The 19,919-nt window shown below is 42.5% G+C and overlaps 1 protein-coding gene across 1 annotated transcript; it reads right to left on the reverse strand.

The window, feature by feature from the left end:
- Nucleotides 1-1,229: 1,229 nt before the first annotated feature.
- Nucleotides 1,230-2,360, reverse strand: LOC148031248 (uncharacterized). Its single transcript, XM_087685704.1, has 2 exons — nucleotides 2,152-2,360; nucleotides 1,230-1,920 (listed from the first exon to the last, which is right to left on the reverse strand). The coding sequence occupies exons 1-2, from the start codon at nucleotides 2,353-2,355 to the stop codon at nucleotides 1,552-1,554; spliced, it is 573 nt and encodes a 190-aa protein (XP_087541830.1). The 5' UTR covers nucleotides 2,356-2,360; the 3' UTR covers nucleotides 1,230-1,551.
- Between the last annotated feature and the right edge of the window lie 17,559 nt (nucleotides 2,361-19,919).

Consider the following 19,919-nt stretch of genomic DNA (forward strand, 5'->3'; position numbering starts at 1 on the left):
CCTAAAGATCAATCACTTATTTATATTTTGTCCACTTGCCATAGGTTAAGCGTGTTTTAACTTTCACTAGTGCATGTTGTGTTTAAATAAAATGATAGTTCTTAATATCAAGTTATCCATTAATACAAATGACAACAATACATTTTATATAGGTTCTATATATGACAGTCCATTTCTTGTAAAATGAAACAAATAAATTTTAAAGGGACCATTTTTGTATATGGAGGAGAGAGAAAGAGAGAGAGAGAGAGAGAGACAGAGAGAGACAGAGAGATGTACACAAGTGTTAAGATAGCAATACTTTCCACATAGAAACCTTAACCAAGCCATAGATGTGATCTATGTGGTTGACCTCCAAAACGCTAGAAAAGAGGTATCTGTAGCCTCCTATAAAGTGAAATATGTTGAGTTACATGTCAAATTAGAATTTGTTAGACTTGAGATAATTGTAGATACTAAAGGAGGACTAAATTGTGATGATTCAAACTTTCTTCTCCATTCATAATCATTATGTAGGATAGACACAATCAAGAGGAAACAATTGTGCTCTTTCTTAAGGTTTAGGTTGCAACATAATATTGGTCAACTACTTGATCAGCCGTAATATTTCTTTGCCAACAAGAGAAATGTACTAAAGCTCATAATGGAGCATTTGCAACTTGTGAGTGTGAAACTAACCTAAATGACCAACAAGGGTACATAAAGGAGGCTTTCTTGATTGTAATAGCCTCCATAAGGAGAAATTGACCACCAACAAAAAGAAAAGAAAAAGATGCATGGGAAAACAAGAACTATTCCTTTTCTCTTAAATGAAGGCTAACATATTATCATAGTGTCATTTGTGATAGCCACAACACCAATGTATGCATGGACTGATTAGAAAAAATTAGTACGCTATGACAATAACTTTTGGAGCATGATCCATGCCCACCAAGTTGAAACACTTAGATTATAATGTGAAATGGAAAAGTTTATTGTCCATGGTGGCACGCTTTTGTATGACAACACATCATCTAATGTCTTCTCTTTTCACCTAGTGTAGTATGTACTTTCAAGATAGACTACTTGGAGCACTACTCCATAAAAATCAAAGTACAGAAACAGAAAATGTTTGCCACTACCGGGAATGCAAGATTACAAAATGTTTGAAATCCTTATCTTACGACGTAACAAGCTAGGAGGACAACGCTTCCTCCGTAGAATAATAATGGCGGAGAAAATTTCTTGGTGATTCAAATGAAAGGATTCTTGAGCTAAATTTTAACACCCGTGTCAACGCATTCTTGAGGTTCGAATTCGACGAGATACAGAGGGCAGCAGAACAAGAAAAAGGCCCAAGAACAACATCCAGCACGTGGTCATACAAGGGCGGTTTCTAAGCGCTCATTGATCGAAAGAATTTCACTACAGATCGAAAGAGTGCAGCATGTCCATGTCGATAATGAAAGAGTTTCCCTACAGCATGTCAATGCAGAAGATACTTAGGTCCTGGATTCGCAAGCTAACTAACTGACAGTTGAAATTAGTTCAGCTACCCCTGGATCATATCCCCTACTGGTGAAGAGCGGGCACGGGAGCATGACGGTGATGAGCGTGTCGACGAATATGACCATTGACAGGGGCGGGTGAGGGAGCTACGGAGGATGGCTCGGGGTGGCGCACATGATGATGCATGTTATGGACGTCGTCGGCAGGATGATCGTGTACTAGTCGAAAGCCTTCCAAAGAGAGCCTCACAACATCTAGGGGCCCATGCCGCAACACCTCGACCTCGAATAAGTGATCGTGCCCGGGCAAGCCAAGATCTTGCGCAGCGTCAGCTTCGAGACAAATAAAGTACATGAGCCCCGCCTCCATAGTTGCTACCTTCGCTGAGAGGACCTTCCTCAATCCAAGATATGTAGGCGGGATGCGATCTTTCTGTGCCATAACAGTTTAGAAAAATCATGAGCACGGAGCGTACTTTGTTTATAGGATCATATATACAATTTTATTGACAGTGGCTGATGATCAACTGTAAGTTAATATGCTAAGTGACTACCGTTAGAAATATAATGCGACAAACGCAACGCCCGCACCATTCACATCGACATCTTTCAGTTATCAAAATCGCAACTTTCGCTGTTGGTGCTTGAGTAACTAATCACTTACCTCGTGCTCCTGCGACGCTCCAAAATACACCACATTAAATTGATCCAGCGCATAACGGGCCAGCGCCTCCACCTCGGCGTCATTCACTGGGAGATCCTGCATCGGGCCGCTGGCTCCGGTCGGCATGGCCATAGCGCCCAGTCCTGAGCGTGTTGAAAGAAGACACGCGCAGATGATGGCCACCCACGTCGACATACGCACCATTAGCTTGGCTTGAGTGGAATAACGCAACTTCATAAGTTCACCTGCCATCGTAATATTATGCAATGTACTCGCTAATTCCCTGCATCCACATTCACCGATGCGCACTAACAAGGCAGTTAATGGACCGCATAATTAACGTTAAGCAATCACAAAAGGAACCAACCTCACGGGTAGCTGTTGTCAGAGAAGTCGTGAGACTACCTGATCTCTCCCGTTACCAATTCGCATATGCAGCAATAGTACGTTCAATGGGAGTTCCCCATCCAGGGAATCGGCATGGTGTTATATAGTCGTGCGTGCCTCCGCTTTGGGCCAGACTTCCTCTCGGTATCTCTGACTTCTAAATAGGCCGACTGTTGAATTTTAGTTTGTACCAATATAATAAGAACTATCTCCTCGTTACTCATATTACTTAGATACTTTCCAGATGCATCTCGCCACCCAACAACACTTGCCATGCTCTTCCACGAGCTTAACGGTGGTCGCACGGAGCCCACCATGATTATCATATCGCGCATACTACAAACACATATTCCACATGCCACCGCAGCTCTCATGTGCCTGTACAGACGGTTGCTCTAATCAACCTCGGGCTATCTTGTCTGCATTCTTACATCCCGCTTGCATCAAGTTTTCGAATTGTTCCAACTCCTTTAAAAAATATCTGCACAAGTGACATGGGAAGCGATGATATCTCATATACCAAGTTCCTATGGTGAGTTACAACAATATTTGAAAGGAGATATATCTATGATGACCATCATAAAGCTAAGGTAGACACTTGGTGAGCTAACATCTTTCACCAGACTTGACGATAATAGCGCTGAAGCTATACTAGCACTTATATCTACAACATGACCTAGATTGCATAGGATAGAGAAATGACAATGCAAGCATATTGGCTGATGTTGTACATGATCCTTATTATGCTTAGCATGATAATGCATGATACGAGGACCATCAGGAGTGCTTTCATGGACACAGTGATGACTATTAGTATGCTAACATGGAGGATAGCCCATGGTAATATGGATTGTGATCAACAATAGCTGCTAAAAGAAGCATGCATACAATTGACTAGGATAGAATGATCACCATGTTGTGTGTATAGTAGGCCAACCACATGTATAGTAGTATGGGAGGTAGATGAATATGAAATTTGGACTAGCAAAGCGAGCATACGCAAGCATGAGTTGTAACGTGTCCACTTGTATCTTCAAGACATGTCTTAGTAGTCCATCGGAAAGGCTCCAACCTTCAGTAATGTTACCTTCTGGCTAAGCTCATTGTCGCACAAAGCCCTTCAGGGTTTTCATGATGTGCTCCAAGAAAAATATCCATTGCGTATGGATAGGTTCAGCAATCTCCACTTCATCTACAAGATGCACAAGAAGTGGATTTGTATCGCGAGCATGCTAGTAGGTAGGTATTTCTCAAATAGACAGACCATCTCCATTGCTCCCCACCTCGCGGATTCAATAGAGGACGTCTTAATCTCCTTCTATGAGATCCATTGCACTAAAGTCGACAACCTGTAAATGGCCCCATGTATTTCTCGAGTAAGGCATCCTGTGATCGCGATCGGTAATACAAACTGCCACAAATGAGAAAGCATTATGAACAATGGCTACACTCCAAATAGCAAAACGCACATGCCAATTACAATCCATTCGTAGTACAAACATGACATATCTTATGCTAGTCATGGGATTTTAGCCTCATACCTAAGAGTGCATCATATCTATCAGAGTGCGGATAGACTTGTTATTTGCTTCACAATGCGCTCTTCTTTAGTGGACAAAACCCAAGGAGCGTGAGGTAGCTGCATGCGACCATCAGCACTCATCATCGGCCAAAGCCCCTCCATCTTGCCTACCTCCTTCAAATCCATTCGTGCCCCTATAGTATCTCTCTTTCCTGTGATGTGGTCCCATAGCAAGCCGCCCACATTCTTGAAAATATGCATGGGATCTAACAAGTGGTTGATCCATAAGTGGGTCCAATATGGCAACTCGTAGAAAACTGAGAACCGTCCCATTCCATTTGGATATTACTCCGCATGGACCATTTTCAGCTCGTACCAGCTTGCGGCATTCATGTGTGTTGGAGGTCATCCAAGAAAACCTTCCCTGAGTTCATGACCCTCTGGCAAGAAAGCGGCATGTCCTTGATATACCATCTTATTCATGGTTCGTGACCTTTGAGAGTCTAATTGTGGCCCGCACAATGGACATGCATAATAACTTGAGGTAACTAGACCTATTCTAACACCTCTATCTAGTGAATAGAAACTTGAACTATATAAAATATAGATACTACCAACGAGAATGGAAGCCTATTTACCTAAGCACTCTCCGAACCCCAGAAAGTCATGCATCGTCCACATGAGAATGGCTTGAATATTGGTGGACCGTCGACCATCGCACTTGCTCATATCTCGCACGATGACCCCCTCCTCCCACAAAATCTTAAGCTTATCGACTAATGGACAAAGATACACGTCCATATTTTTGACTTTGTAATGGCTGGGGACGAGTAAGCTAAGGATGAGATGTCCTTTGTTTGTAGAACGCCATGGAGAGATATTATAGTTGACAACGACTATAGGCTACACACTGTAAGAAGTTGAGTGCAGACCGAATGGGTTCACGCCATCCATTATAAGATCGAGCCGAAGATTCCTTGGCTCTCGGGCAAAGCTTGGGAAGGTAGAGTCAATGTATCTCCATGCAGGTGAATCCGCTCATATTCGTTGAACTCTATCTGTGGATCCATTCTGTGCATGCCACGTTGTCAAGCTCGCCATGTCGGACATACAAAACATGTGGTTTATACGGGGGATAAGCGGAAAGTGTCTAAGAACTTTTTGAAGTATGGTTTGCCCTTGCAAGTCCTATCGACACTTGTGAGCACCACACTTTGGACATGTCTCCATAGTCTCGTATTCTCCTCGAAACAGTATGCAATCGTTGATACATGCATGGATGCTGTTGTAGTCCATACCAAGCTTTCGTAAAACATGTCGTGCATCATCACGAGACTCATGCATGGTATTTGCAGGTCATAATATATCATATTTCAATAACCTAAAAAAATCATAAAACATCTTGAAAAAACACAAATATTTTTAATGATAGTGTCGAAAAGAAATCAACGAAGCATACGTACAAGGTACCTGAACAACTCGGTCACACTCGTATCGCTTCATCCGTATTTTGCTTGCAGACTTAGGAGTGCAAGCAATGTCTTCAGGAGAGATACTCAGCGATGTTTCCTCTCTAAGTGAATCAGAAGTCTCGACATCCATGGAGATCAATGCATCGATCATTGCCTCCATCTGAGGCTCCAAGATTGTAGGTAGATTTGGAAGGCTGCCTATCTCCTCTGGTATTGACAGTATAGATTGAGTAGTACCTTCCAAGTGGTAGATTGGCTCAAGCACTCCATCCATCGCATGCCCACGAACTCTTCTAATTGGCGACAAAGGGTGCACTCCTCCTTCGGACGAGACGCCACTTCCCTGGATAGAAAATTTACCAATCACACCCAATCTTCTTGTATATGGTATTCAATAAGCTTGAGAGTACAATGTATGATTGATATTAACTTTTCTTATCGTTTGCTGAAAATCCAAGATCGCTTGATCAATGATCTCAGATTGAAACTCACCGAAGCCTCGTACGTGTTCTATAGACAATCGATGTTTTCGTCTAATTGCCAGCTTGCATTAAGAGCAAGGACATGGGACATGTTAATTAAGATACGCCTCGTAATCTTGTTAAACAAGACCTTCATCATTTTCCATTTTGTCTACGTTATGACAAACAAATTATTTTTGTTATCATTCTTTTTTTCTTTCTTAAATTGTTTGAGAAGGGATTTCGTCTATTATAACTCAACAAAAATTAACGTGTGTAAAGTCTATACCCACCCACCCACAAATTAAAAAATATATGTCAGAGTGTTTCTCGTCTAGTGGTGTTGCACCGGACCTTGCCACTACTCTCTCTCTTTGTTTTTTATCAATTCATTATCTCCTCTCCTTCTATCTCTCTCTCTCTTTCTCTTTCTTTATTATGCTGTATGTTTATTCCCTCTCTCTCATTCCTTCTTCTTTTTTCTCTTCCTCCCCCTCTCTCATTTTCTTTAATGATCACGACTACGACTACGAATATGTCGAAGACCACGACCACAACCACGACCACGACCATGACCACGACTGCGACTACGACTACAACTGTGACTGCGACTACGACGATGATGACCACGACCACGACTATGACTATGACCATGAACATGACCACGACTATGACTACCACTACCACAACCACTACCATGACTAGGACCACTACCACTACCACTACCACTACCATGACTATGACCACTACCACTAGGGGTACCAGTATAATAAACAAGAAAAGAAGAAAAAACAACGACTACGACCACAACCACGACCACCTCTACCACTATGACTACCACGACCATGACCACGACCACGACCACGACTATGACCATAACCACGACCACGATTAGGACTAGGACCACAACCACGACCACGACCACGACTACGATGATGACGATGACGATGACCACAACTACGACTATGACTACAACCACGACTATGACCACGACTACGACTATGATCACGACCATGACTATGACTATGACTATGATGACCACGACCACGACCATGACCACGACTACCACTACCACTACCACTACCACTATAATAAACAAGAAAAGAAAAGAAAAGAAAAACAACAACAACAACTACTACTACTACTACTACAATAAACAAAAAAAGAAGAAAACACTACTACTACTACTTTTCTTTTCTCTCTTTCTCTCCCTCTCTCGTTTCCTCTCCCTCTCTTTCTCTCTTTTCCTATTAGGTTTAATGTTTTTTTTCTCTCCTCTCTCTCTCTCATTTCCTTTTCTCTTTTCCTCTCCCTCTCTTTCTCTCTTTCCCTATTAGGTTTAATGTTTTTTCTCTCTCCTCTCCTCTCTCATGTTTTCTCTCTCCTCTTCCTCTCATTTTTTTCTCTCTCCTCTCTTTCTCTCTTTTCCTATTAGGTTTAATGTTTTTTTTCTCTCCTCTCTCTCTCTCATTTCCTTTTCTCTTTTCCTCTCCCTCCCTCACCATCTCCCTCTCTTTCTCTCTTTCCCTATTAGGTTTAATGTTTTTCTCTCTCCTCTCCTCTCTCATGTTTTCTCTCTCCTCTTCCTCTCATTTTTTTCTCTCTCCTCTCCCTCTCTCAGTTTCTTTTCTCTCTTTCTCTCCCTCCCTCACTCTCTCCCTCTCTCTCTCTCTTTCCCTATTAGGTTTAATATTTTTTCTCTCTTTTTCTCTCTTCTCTCCCTCTCTCATTTTTTTATCTCTCCTCTCCCTTTCTCATTTCCTTTTGCTCTCTTCCTCTCCCTCTCTTTCTCTCTTTCCCTATTATGTTTAATGCTTTTTCTCTCTCCTCTCCTCTTATTTTTTCTCTCTCCTCTCCCTCTCTCATTTCCCTTTTTCTCTCTTCCTCTCCCTCTCTCATTTCCTCTCGCTCCCTCACCCTCACCCTCTCTTTATCTCTTTCCCTATTATATTTAATATTTTTCTCTCTCCTCTCCCTCTCATTTCCTTTTCTCTCTTCCTCTTTTTCTCTCATTTCCTCTCCCTCTCTTTCTCTATTTCCCTATTATGTTTTTTCTCTCTTTTTTCTCTCTCCTCCCCCTCTCATTTCTTTTTCTCTCTACTCTCTCTCTCTCATTTCCTCTCCCTCCCTCATTTCTTCTCCCTCCCTCACCTTCTCCCTCTCTTTCCCTATTATGTTTAATGTTTTTACCTTTCTCTCTTTCCCTATTATGTTTAATGTTTTTTCTCTCTTCCTCTCCCTCTCTATTTCCCTATTATGTTGAATGTTTCCCTCTCTTTCATTTCTCTCCCTCTCCCTCTTCCTCTCTGTCTCTCATTTCCTCTCCCTCCCTCTCCCTCTCTTTCTCCCTTTCCCTATTATGTTTAATGGTTTTTCTCTCTCCCTCCATCTCCCTCTCCCTCTTCCTCTCTTTCTCCCTTTCCCTATTATGTTTAATGGTTTTTCTCTCTTCCTCTCCCTCTCTCATTTCCTCTCCCTCCCCCTCTCTTTCTCTCTCCCACCCTCTCTCTCTTTCTCTCTTTCCCTATTATGTTTAATGTTTCCCTCTCCCTCTCCCTCTCTCATTTCCCTATTATGTTTAATGTCTCTCTCCCTCTCCCTCTCCCTCTTCCTCTCTCATTTCCCTATTATGTTTAATGTCTCTCTCTCCCTCTCCCTCTCTTTCTTTCTTTCCCTATTATATTTAATGTTTCCCTCTCTCCCTCTTCCTCTCCCTCCCTCTCCCTCTCTTTCTCTCTTATATTCTCCCCCTCTCTAAATACAAACGAATTATACCAAAAACAAGTAAAAGAGAGAGAGAAAACATAAAAGAAAAGTAAGAATGGACAATGCACTCACCGTAAAGGCTTGAAGAAGGGTTTGGCGGCTCCTCTTCGCTCTCCGTACATGTCCTCCTCTTCTTCGCAAACGGCGGCGGCGGCGGCGGTGTGAGAAGCCTTCTTTCTCCCTCTTTCTCTCTTTCTCTCCCTCTCAAATGCAAGATATTTGCTCTCCCTTTCTCTCTCTATTTCGTAAATAAGTGCGAAGTAATGCACTCGAGTCTTGGCCCACATTTTGTTCATCTGAGTACCGTCACTATTTGCGTTGCTATTAGGGTCGCATTTGCGACCCTAATAGCAACGCAAATATGCGACGCTAATAGCAATGTAAATAGCGATGCCGCTATTTCTTGTCGCAAATGGCTGTCGCTATACCCTCGTCACTACAAGATATAGGCCTTATACGGACGTTTAAAGCGACGAAAATAAAAACAACAAAATTTGCCCCCGTCGTCGCAAAAAGCGTTGTTATTAACGACGCCATAGAAACGTCGCTAGCGACACCAATAGCGACGCTGATAATGCGACACCAATAACGACGCTGATAGCGACATTTTGCGACATGCATAGCGATGAGAATAGCAATGCGAGCAGTAAAAATTTGTGACGCTAATAGCAATGACAATAGGGATTAAAAAAAATTTGTGGTAGGGCAGTATAGCACTGTGTGCTGTATGAGAGCCAGACAAAATAGTTCCTACACTACTATATACAAAGCACTTGTAAACAAAAAGAATGTATACTGAAATCATAAAACTAATACATAAAATAAATACATGATCTCATAAAAAGCGATTGGTACAATTATGACAGGATATCACTAATACATAGAAAATGTCTACATAGATCAGGCGACTAAAAAATAAAGGTGTGTTAGCTCCAAGGATCCAAGGGCGAGCTACAAATCCTCCTCCCCTGAAACCTCGTCCCGCCGCAAAAGAGCATCGAACGGACTCTGCAGAAAAAGAAACAACACATCAATCCACCATACAATAATGCATTCAAATATCTCATGGTAACTACGGACAAGAAAGATGAGTGACTTACAGGGCCGCCGCGTCTATACAATCGGTCGATCAATGCATTGAGACTGTGCCTCTCTGCATATCGAGTCTCAAGGCCTATCAGATCGTGATTTGTAATGGAGTGCTGCAAAGAAAACAAAATGCTAACTGTTAGAAACATAATTGTCAGTACAAATAATATTTCAAAAAAACAAACAAGCAAAACAAAAGAAAAACTTACAAAGTCCTCCAAATAAGTCCTGTGGCCGCCACTCCCAAGATGATGGACCACTCCGACCTCGAGTCGTACCCTCGCCGCCTCGCACGGTTGTCTCCAACGTCATCGAGAACCTGTAGCATCCTCCCTCAGTCGGCGCCAGTCATTTGCATCTAACAACTCGGGTTTTAAAGCCCCACTCCTAATTGCCTTGCATGCGTTGGATCGTCTCTGTGACATGTATACGTGCATGCAATCCATCATCCAGCACGTAGAGAATCTATCTACTGCAGCTAGCACCGGAAACTCCTCATGCAAGGATGCTACTATGTAGTCCTTGCTCCCCTCCAGTATGTTCTTCCAATGATCCATGACGTTGTGCCAAAAACTTGTTGGCACAACTCTCTCATGCGAGCCATCATCCTCCTCCCCTCATCATTCATGATGATGACTCCTGACCTACTATCGACTAGATATCCATAACCTCTAGGAGTCTACCTAAGATGGGTCCTCTCCCATCTGCGTCTATGCTCCTGGGCATATTCAGGAGACCCCTCTACATCTGGTGTACCAATGGGGGTAATCTCTCTCAGAGTGGCATCCAAAGGGGTGGCACCTAAAGGGGTGCCACCTGCTGATGGCTAAGCAAAAGCCGGAGTAATTGGAGTAGACGTCCCCAAAGGTGTGACAAATCCTGGAGGTGACGCAGCTCCAGCTGAACGACGAGACAAAGACACCACATCCGTGTCTCCATAACAGCATCCCCCTGATCCCGATGCACTCCCTCCCTTTGGCCCAAGTCGTGAGCGTTGAGATCGTCTGCTCGAAGCCGAAGCATCCAATCGCACTGAAGCAGATCTAGCAGAGCGCCCTGACAAAGATTGATTTATTATTAGACTAAGATGGTTTTTGTTGAGATTGATCTAGGACTTTCCACATCAGCCACGTAGCGGGAGTATTTCGGTCATTCCCACTTAGGACTGACTTGAATCAGGGTCTTCCCTAATGGTCATTTTCCTAAATGGCAACTAGGGTCGAACCCAAAGCGCACTACTTTAAGCAGAAACGCCAGGGCCAAAGCGGATTCATGCTGCACTTAGTTCAAGGAGAATGGGAAACGAGAGGGATGTAATCGACCTCTCTGCCATAAGGCATAGTCCTGTTCTGTTCCCCTAAAACAGCATAAATCAGGATTTTTGTTGTTACCTAAACTCTAGGTGAGCACCCTTGCTGTTCATTTCCTTTGACAAGAGCTCCTTGTTATCCATTATGATTGAGAAAAGTTCCCGACTATCCGGGACCACCTATCCGTAGGACAGACCCATGGCCTCATCCACCGCACTTTCCTCAAGGTTGCTTTAGTTTTCTAATTACCTACCACAATTGATTGGACATGCACCAAACACCTTCCTTAATTAGCTCGTTAAACACTGGTTCCTTCACATAATCTTAGCACTTGACATGGAAAAATAATGTCAAAGAAGTTCCTTTTCAACAGATTATCATATTTATCTTTGGAATACATTCATAAAATCCAACCCGTAGGCTAATCCATAATCTGCCCAAAGGCTATCCATAATCCGTCCGAAGGCTATCCAGCAATCCATAGGGATTACTAATCCAAGATTCCGCCCGTAGACTAGTATATGGGCCTCGAGATCCAATCCCGAGTCATGTTGGCCTCTTGTGCAGGGTCGGGAAGGCAAGGGATTTACGGCTAGAGCCCCCCCTAGCACCTAAGAATCCTCCTGCTCCAAGTAGTGCTGTCGTAGAGATTGTGCAAGAGCTGCAGAACACGGGGTTCAAGGAACAGCAAGGAAAGAGACTAACAAGAAGAACTCAAATTTATGATACCAAAGTTCACTATATTGTTTGTCAAGAAAATTACATGAGGTCCAAGTTCAGAAAAATCTGAAGTATCTCATAAACTGTTTTGCATTCAGGTGTTTGAAGACAGTTATGCCTTTGGTACATAGGCCTGAGGAAACTTGAAGAGTTCTGCTGGAATGAGTTTTGCTGGGCAGCAATTCTGAGCTTTTTCTCGATTTAAACATTGAGCAATCAACCCATAAATCAGCCTAACATTCAGCACCAGTTCAAGGTTGCTCTCAACATTCAAATTTCAGCAAAGTTTATAATTCCAACTAGATCTTCTAATGGAAGAATCAGCCAACTCTGATATCTTTTACGTGACCTTGAAATGCTGAAAGTGATACCTATAATCCTTAGCAAGGATTCTGTTATTACCACATGCTCATGAGATGACACATGCTTTATGAACTGTAAATGCAAAGTCACTGCCATGTTTGAGAGCTCCTCAAAACCAACCAAAGTAAGCCAACGTCTGACGCTCTTCCAAGATAGAGCATTCTCTACAATTTGTAAAGCCTTTACAGCTAGATCAACAGAAATTTAGTGAGGATGATGACGACAACATGGGCCCCTCGCAGTAAGGTGCTCATATCTGGAATATGCTGAAATTCATGACACTGCATCACAGTTCAGAAGCTGGTCGAAAACACTGCGTGAATCTTCCAAAGCATAAGCAGATATGAGGCCATGATGGGCACCCAACAACCTACTTTCATAGTAGCACCACGATTTGACAAGAATAATACTGCGCTTAAATAAGTGATCTCTTTTGATCAAACGATCCACCTCTTTAAGAAAACAGAGGGTGCACAGCCCACCAAGTTGATTGAATGAGACATCTACAACAATGTTCTCCACAAGGCACTTGACAATTTTCACCTCAGCATGTATATATTGCACCTCTCCGACACAAAATTCTGCATCTTCTCTTCTTTCTTCATCTTTGAGAATGGATTGCACATCATTTTCCCAGTTATCTCTGAGGTGTTGATGTCTACTGAATGCAGTCAAGTCAATGTCCCCATTTGGAAGATATGTTTTTAGTGGCACCGAACCAAATGTGAAAACCTCGCAATCAAAACATCTATGAATAAGCCTTTTCACATAATTAGCCACAGCTTTCCTCCGTTTTTTAGAGTGCCCATTAGGTTGAATTCGTAACAATAGCTCTGTAGTTCTCAATTCTTTGATAGCCCAACGATCGTCATATTGTGAAGAGCAAGACACTTTTGCTGAATATAGAGATGCATTCTCAACAAGGCCAGAAAGAAGCGGCACACCTTTGCTAACACTGCGTCCTAAATTGTTACTTGTTCTGAGATGATCAACCACATTCAGATATTTTTCAGAAAAGCTTCGAGCTTGTGCATCCTCTCCTTTGGGAAAGACACCATATGCATGACTACATGCTTCTAGAAAGTCCTTGCTAAGAAACAACTTGCGTCCATCTCTGAGAGGTGGTTCAGCAGACAAGTCTCAAGAGGTCCTCGTAAAGTAGTATGGAAGATATTAAATATGTACAGCACAAGAAATTGATCTAACTGAAGTCGGCACAAATTCTTTTGTATGTGGATTGAGAACAGTGCTCCATATCAAAAAGTTCTTTTGTCTACTCGATGGCTTTTCAGTCCCACATCCATGTCTACAGAAGCCGTGTTCTCCTCGAAAACATCAACCCTGACAACCTGCTTTCTTCTCACTTTTTCCCTCCGAAAAATTCAGCAGCCATCTCCCATATTAGATTCCCTAGTGCCCCTGAAAGAGAGCACACCAGTTATAGCGGATTCCCCTCAAAACAGGGCAAGTCACTATATCTCCTTTTTGCTTAACATCCCAAAATTCTGAACCAATATTTGATTGGATTGCTTGTAACACAAAAGTGAACTCCTTGAGCTCACTCTCTATTGACTATGTATGCCATGTGGAAAGTCCACATTTAATTTTGTCTTCAACACCATAACTAACTTTAAAAGGTGACCAGATCTTTTTGTTGAGGATTAATTCATTTCTCAAGCCATGAACCTCATCTGTCAAATCTCTTACCAAGACATGTGGATATTGTTCTCGTGAACCTTCTTTTTAATTGGTAAATTTTGGAATTTGCTGGATTGACACATTCTATGGGGATGCAGTCTTTGAGACAGCTGCGGAGATTCCTCCCATCAAAGGCAAAGGCATGTGAATCCTCCTTCTCCATGGCATGTAGTGATAATGTATCTTCTTAAAAAATGATTTGTCCCGCATATTATGTCCACCTTGTTCTCGTGTAACCTCTACCTTCATAGCTTAAATGTCGGCTTCAACAAAGCTTCCTTTGATTCCAGAATTCCCTGCACTTTTCTTAGAGATCATCATTGAAATTATCAGCTTGATAATGTCCTTTGGCATCAGTTTTTCATATTTTTCTAGCACACCCACATCATGCATACAAACAGAAACACACACACACACTAGCGGAATATATACATTGGATGCAGGTACTGAAAGGACGGATTATCGTATTGCATCAATCACACACAATGAATCACACACGGAAAAATAACACAAATTCACAACAAAAAAATGGAGGTGTATACTGCTCGGATGCGCAGCAGCACGACATCCACCCCCTCTAAACTTGCGCATCCTCCGGATGAGTCAACTATCCAGGATCATTCAAGTCCACAAACAGGTCGAGTCCTTCATCAGTTTCTAGTAGACCTGTTTCTCCATCTGCTTCATCATCCATATTCTCCGCTTCTTCTGCTTGACTTTCTTCTACCTGCTCTTCTTCTGCCAATGCTTCAAGTGAATATTCTTCATCTTCTCTTCTCTTAAAAATCTTGACCCGTTTTCTAGCAATGGGCACCCTCAATACTCTTCCATCTAATTCAGCCAACTCATAGGTACCATTGTCAAAAACCTGTTTCACCTCATACGGTCCAAACCATCTTTGAACCATTTTTCTCATGCTACTATGCTGATTCTCTAGACTACTGTCGTAGACTAGAACCCAATCTCCTTCTTTTATGGCTCTAGGCCTCAAGCGATGCCTCAAATCAAACCTGTCCTTGTTTCTGAGTCGGGCTGCCCTCAAACGATCAACTGCTAGCTGCACATCTTCTGTCCTTCTCTCTAGTTGACGAATCCGAAGAGCTAGAAGCTCCTCCCTTGATAAATTCTCATGCCATGGAAGAGCACTCCACGTGAAAGCATAGATTTCTATAGGCATGACATGCTTTTGCCCATACATCAACTCTGCAGACATATATCCAGTAATCACGCTATGTGTAGAGCGGTCTGCCCACAATGCAAAAGGTAGTAATCTTGGCCAATCTCCAATCCGACCTCTACAAGATTTTGCCAATGCTTTAACTATTGGCGGATGTCCTCTTTCGCTCTTCCCATTTCCCTCTGGATTATAGGCAGTAGTAAGAGCCAACTTAATCCCAAGCCGTGAGAAAAATTCTCTAGCTTCGTCTGCATCTAGCTCTCCACGATCAGCTGTAATCTTGCCTATACATCTATACCTGCAACATATTTCTTCCAACAAGAATTTACATACTGTAGTGGTAGTCTTCGTCTGCAAAGATCTGCCTTCAACATAGTTTGTAAGATCCTCCCTAGCCAAGACAAGATATCTCATCTGCCAAAGTCCCACTGGCAAAGTAACCAAGTCTACCACCCACTTATAATGCATACATAGTGGATAGGTCGGATGCAACTCATCACGATGCCGCACTAAAGAGTAAAGCTGGCAGTCCCTGCAAGTCTCCACAAAGTGAGAAACATCTTTATACATCCCTTTCCACTAGTATCTTTCTTTGATTTTCTCATAGGTAGCCCACGCACCTCTATGACCAGCCCATGAGCTCTCATGAAACTCTCGCATAATCTGTATCTGCACCGCTACCTCACAAACTACTCTCAAGGGTAGGCCACCTCTCTTTTTTGGATGCTTCCAAAGAAAACCATCTTTCAAGAAATACCCATAAGCCTTCCTTCTGATTTTCTTGAATTCATCATCTGTCCAATCAGCTCTTCGAGTCAATGAACTTAGATACTGTCCAATTTGCAGCCACTCATCAACATAAAGTTCTTCAATAAAGGCTTCAACAGTAGATACATGACAATCATGAACAAGGACAGAAGCTGCAAACTCTGTCTCATCATCTTCTGTAAGCATTGACTCCTCATCCTCATATCTTGCTCTAGATAGCATATCAGCAACTGGATTATCTTTCCCTGCTATGTGTCGAAATTCTGGATTCAATGATTTGATATAGGCAATCCACTGAAGCATCGCTATATCTGGAGTCGAACAGCTAGTAATCATGTCAAACAAAGGCAAACAGTCTGTTTCCACAACAACAGAAGCTCCAATAAAATACCCTTTATCACACTTCAGTGCAGTGACTACTCCCCACAACTCTCTTTTAATTTGTGGATATCTCCTCTGTTGCTCATTAAGAACTTTAGCTCCAAAGCGGATTGCATATCTATTTCCATCAGCATCATCCTATCCCACTGCCCAACCTATGCCAATAGGGCTAGTATCAACTATCAACATGATTGGTCGTCCACACTGATAATCTGCCTTGCGAAGAGTAGGAGCTGACTGCAACAGCTTCTTGAGTTTACGCATGGCTTTTGAATGCTTCTCATCCCAATGAAATTTCTGCCCCTTTCGAAGCAGCTGATAAAGAACATCTGCTATGTGAGCAAAATGAGGAATCCAAATCATGTAAAATACACAAGCTCCCACAAATCTCCGCACCTCTGAAGTAGTCGAGCAATACTCTGCAATCCTACTTATGGCATCCACCTTTGCAGGTGAAGGCTTCCTGCCATAATATCCAAACATATGCCCAACTATGATGACTTCATTAACACCAAAGACAGATTTCAGCCCTGAAAGAGTCAAGTTTACCTCCTCTAATCGTGTCAATATTTGCTCACAAGAAACTAAGTGTTCAGCCACAAACTGTCTACATCCTCGCAAATCAAGACTTTCATTCTTTTCTTCTTCTGCACAACCCTTAATAGGCACATCATCCAGGAAAGGCATGGTATACTACGGAATATAGTCTTGTAGAACTCTATGCATAGCATTCATCATATGAGCAACTGAGTTGGTGGTACCTTGAGGCAAGGTACACATCCTCACAAGACCAATAGGTGTCCGCATAGTAGTAATATCCCTACTTTCCAAGGCAAGCTGAAACTGATCATAACCAGAATACAAGTCACCTAGAGAATAGATGGCTCGTCCTGCAAAAGCCTCAGCAAATCCATCCACAACTGGACCTGTTCCCACATTCCTGATTGTCACTTTGTTCACGGGCTGCATATCCTAAATAATTCTCAAGGTACCATTCTTCTTTGGTACAGTAAACCACCTATTAGAATAGGGCGCAGAAGAGGGTTCCAAAATCCCCATCTTAATCTTCTCATTCAGCAACTCTATCAGCTTTGGCAAGTGTGCTTTAGGCACAGGTATAGGACGTATATTCCATGGTACATGAGGGACAGTGAAGATGACCATAGGCGCAACCAATTCGGGACTAATGCAGCCAATTTCATGAGGAAAGAAAGCAAATGCCTTACCATGACGTCCAAGCATCTCTCTAAAACATTCTTTTTCCACTGGAAGTAAGAAATCATCATTTCCAATCTTCAATTTTGCAAGAGTTTCAGCTGTAAATTTATGTCCAATATTTGCAGGATCTCTCAACATAGGCTACTTCATAGCTTTTTCTATCTGCTCATCACTATCAGGAGGAAGCGGCCCTGCAACCGGCTTAACCTTCTTATCAAATGTTTTATACTTCGTGACAACCTTGGCATCAGTCAGGCACTCTTTTCTTTGCTGCAAATTTTGCAAATTTTCAGCAACTCTCAACTCTGTTGGCTGAAAGATTTCAGCCCTTTGCTGTATGGACTGCATGGGTGCAGCCTGAAACTCCGTATGCTGAAATTTTTTAGCATTAAACTCTGTTGGTTGAATGAATTCAGCCCTCAGCTCTATGGACTGCATGGGTGCAGCCTCATACTCCATATGCTGAATTTTTCTAGCATTTAACTCTGCTGGCTAAAAGGTTTCAGCCCTCTGCAACTCTATAAGCTGATCAAGATCAGCCATAAATTTAGTTTGCTGAGTTTTCTCAGCCTCTAACTCTGTTTTAAGCATAAAATCGGAAATTTCCTCAAACATATCCAAGGTTTGCACAGGTATGATCTTTGAACCCTTACATACATCAGTTTTCAACATTGTTTCCATCTCAAACAATGTATCTGCATAAGACATCCCTTCATACAGTCCATCTACATGCTCTTCTGCTTGCAAAATACCTGCAATCTTCAACGCTTTCTCCTTACGACCAATGTACTGCCTTGCAGCTCTAGGCAAATCTGAAATTTTCTGATAACTCACTGAACTATCTGAAGAAAAACCAACAAAATTAGTGGAGAAAGACTGGCTGCCACGAGGCGAGATCTCCTCTTTTCTCCACTCCGTACCACTGGCGTCTCGCAAGACAGCGGCACCTAATGAAAGTCCAACTCCTTCGCAAGTAGTGGTGCCTCACGCAAGGAGTCCCTGTTTCTTGGATGATTTACCCCAACAGTCATAAACTGAATAGCTCGCATACCATCCTTACTGCGTATCCGTGCATAAGCTGAGCCGTCATCCATCACTTTCGTTTCCATTCTTGCCTCTGTAATGAAAGGCTGTCCAAGAATAATCGGATAAGAGCAAGAATCCTGAACAAAGCAATGATAATGTTCTTCAACATTACCAATAGAAATTCTTATGCTCAGACAAGTAGCATACATATCACCAGAAGTATTATTGGCGGCTCTCATGCGCCAGCCATGCTCTGCAGCCATAGGCCACTTGCCAGTTTCATAAAATCCTCGAGCAATAAGATTGATCTCGAAACCATGATCGACTAAAGCGACCAAAGGAATTTGTTTCTCTCCAATCCTTACCACCGTCTCAGTGGTTGCTCTAGCCTAATGACTACGTGAAAAATGGCTACGAGGAATGAGAATACGGGTTTCATCATCTTCATACTGCATAGGCTGAACTATTTTCTCTAATTGCGGATTGACAGAAGCATTCTCAACCATCACTGCATAATCATGCTCTTCCCCAAGAGCTCCATGCCATAATTCCTGTAAAGCAAGTCCTTCCATCGCATGTCGTTTTCTCCGCAAAAGATCCTGCATCTGTTCCTCTATTTCTCTCCTAGCAATCCCAAGAGCTTCTCCAATAGTAAAAGTGACTTCACTATTCAAAATTCTTTCATGAAAAATCTTACTCATATCCGTCTGCATATCAAGGTATGACAAGAGCTTGAATCCTGGCTCCTTTCTTGGTTGCCTCTTCTCTTTCATCTGCTTGTCTCCCATAGGTTGTTCAGGACCTGATTGAGCTGGAGAACTTGTCATAGGTGGAGCTGTAATAGGTGGTGAAACAAAGTCACCCCCTCTAGTCTTTTTGGAGGTGCTGAGACCCTCCTCATCTCTTCTTCTCTTTTCCTCAACCATGGCATCTAAACCCTGTGTTTTCACCATATAAGCAAAAATAGAATACCTGTCAACAGCAGAATCCCATCCCATTTCTCCTCGGATGCTGGAGCCCACACAAGTCATAGTAGATGCTTGAACTTTCCCTCTTCTTGCTATCTCCAAGGCAGAGGACCATAAAGCAGAGTCTCCATCTCATTTCTGCTCAAGCTGGACTCCATAAGCTGAAGCATCTCCTCTTACACTCACATAAGCTGATCACGCAGCCATATCATCAACGAGCTTCTTCATGCCTCCCTTACCAAAGTTCGTGTCAAGAGGAGCACCAGTATCAGTCAGCCATATCTTCTTATCTTGTCCCCAGAACACTACATTCTTCTTACGCGCTTCCTGAAAAGCATCACAATCTCTGTAGTGTTGGTGCTCTGTACTATCGCACCAAATACATCGTCTCCCTTTTCTTTGGCCAGCTGGAAAAGTAGTCGTTGGAGCAGGTGCTACAGCA

Source organism: Lygodium microphyllum, chromosome 9 (assembly GCF_053477565.2).
Source record: "Lygodium microphyllum isolate KBCC chromosome 9, Lygodium_microphyllum_v1.1.10, whole genome shotgun sequence".
NCBI classification, from domain to species: Eukaryota; Viridiplantae; Streptophyta; class Polypodiopsida; order Schizaeales; family Lygodiaceae; genus Lygodium; species Lygodium microphyllum.

What these genes read in the sequence shown, in the direction of transcription:
- LOC148031248 (XM_087685704.1), bottom strand. Translation starts at nt 2,355, where the DNA reads ATGGTGCGTATGTCGACGTGGGTGGCCATCATCTGCGCGTGTCTTCTT. An exon ending in GAGCGTCGCAGGAGCACGAG is followed by an intron (nt 1,921 to 2,151) that starts GTAAGTGATTAG and finishes GTTATGGCACAG; the next exon opens with AAAGATCGCATCCCGCCTAC.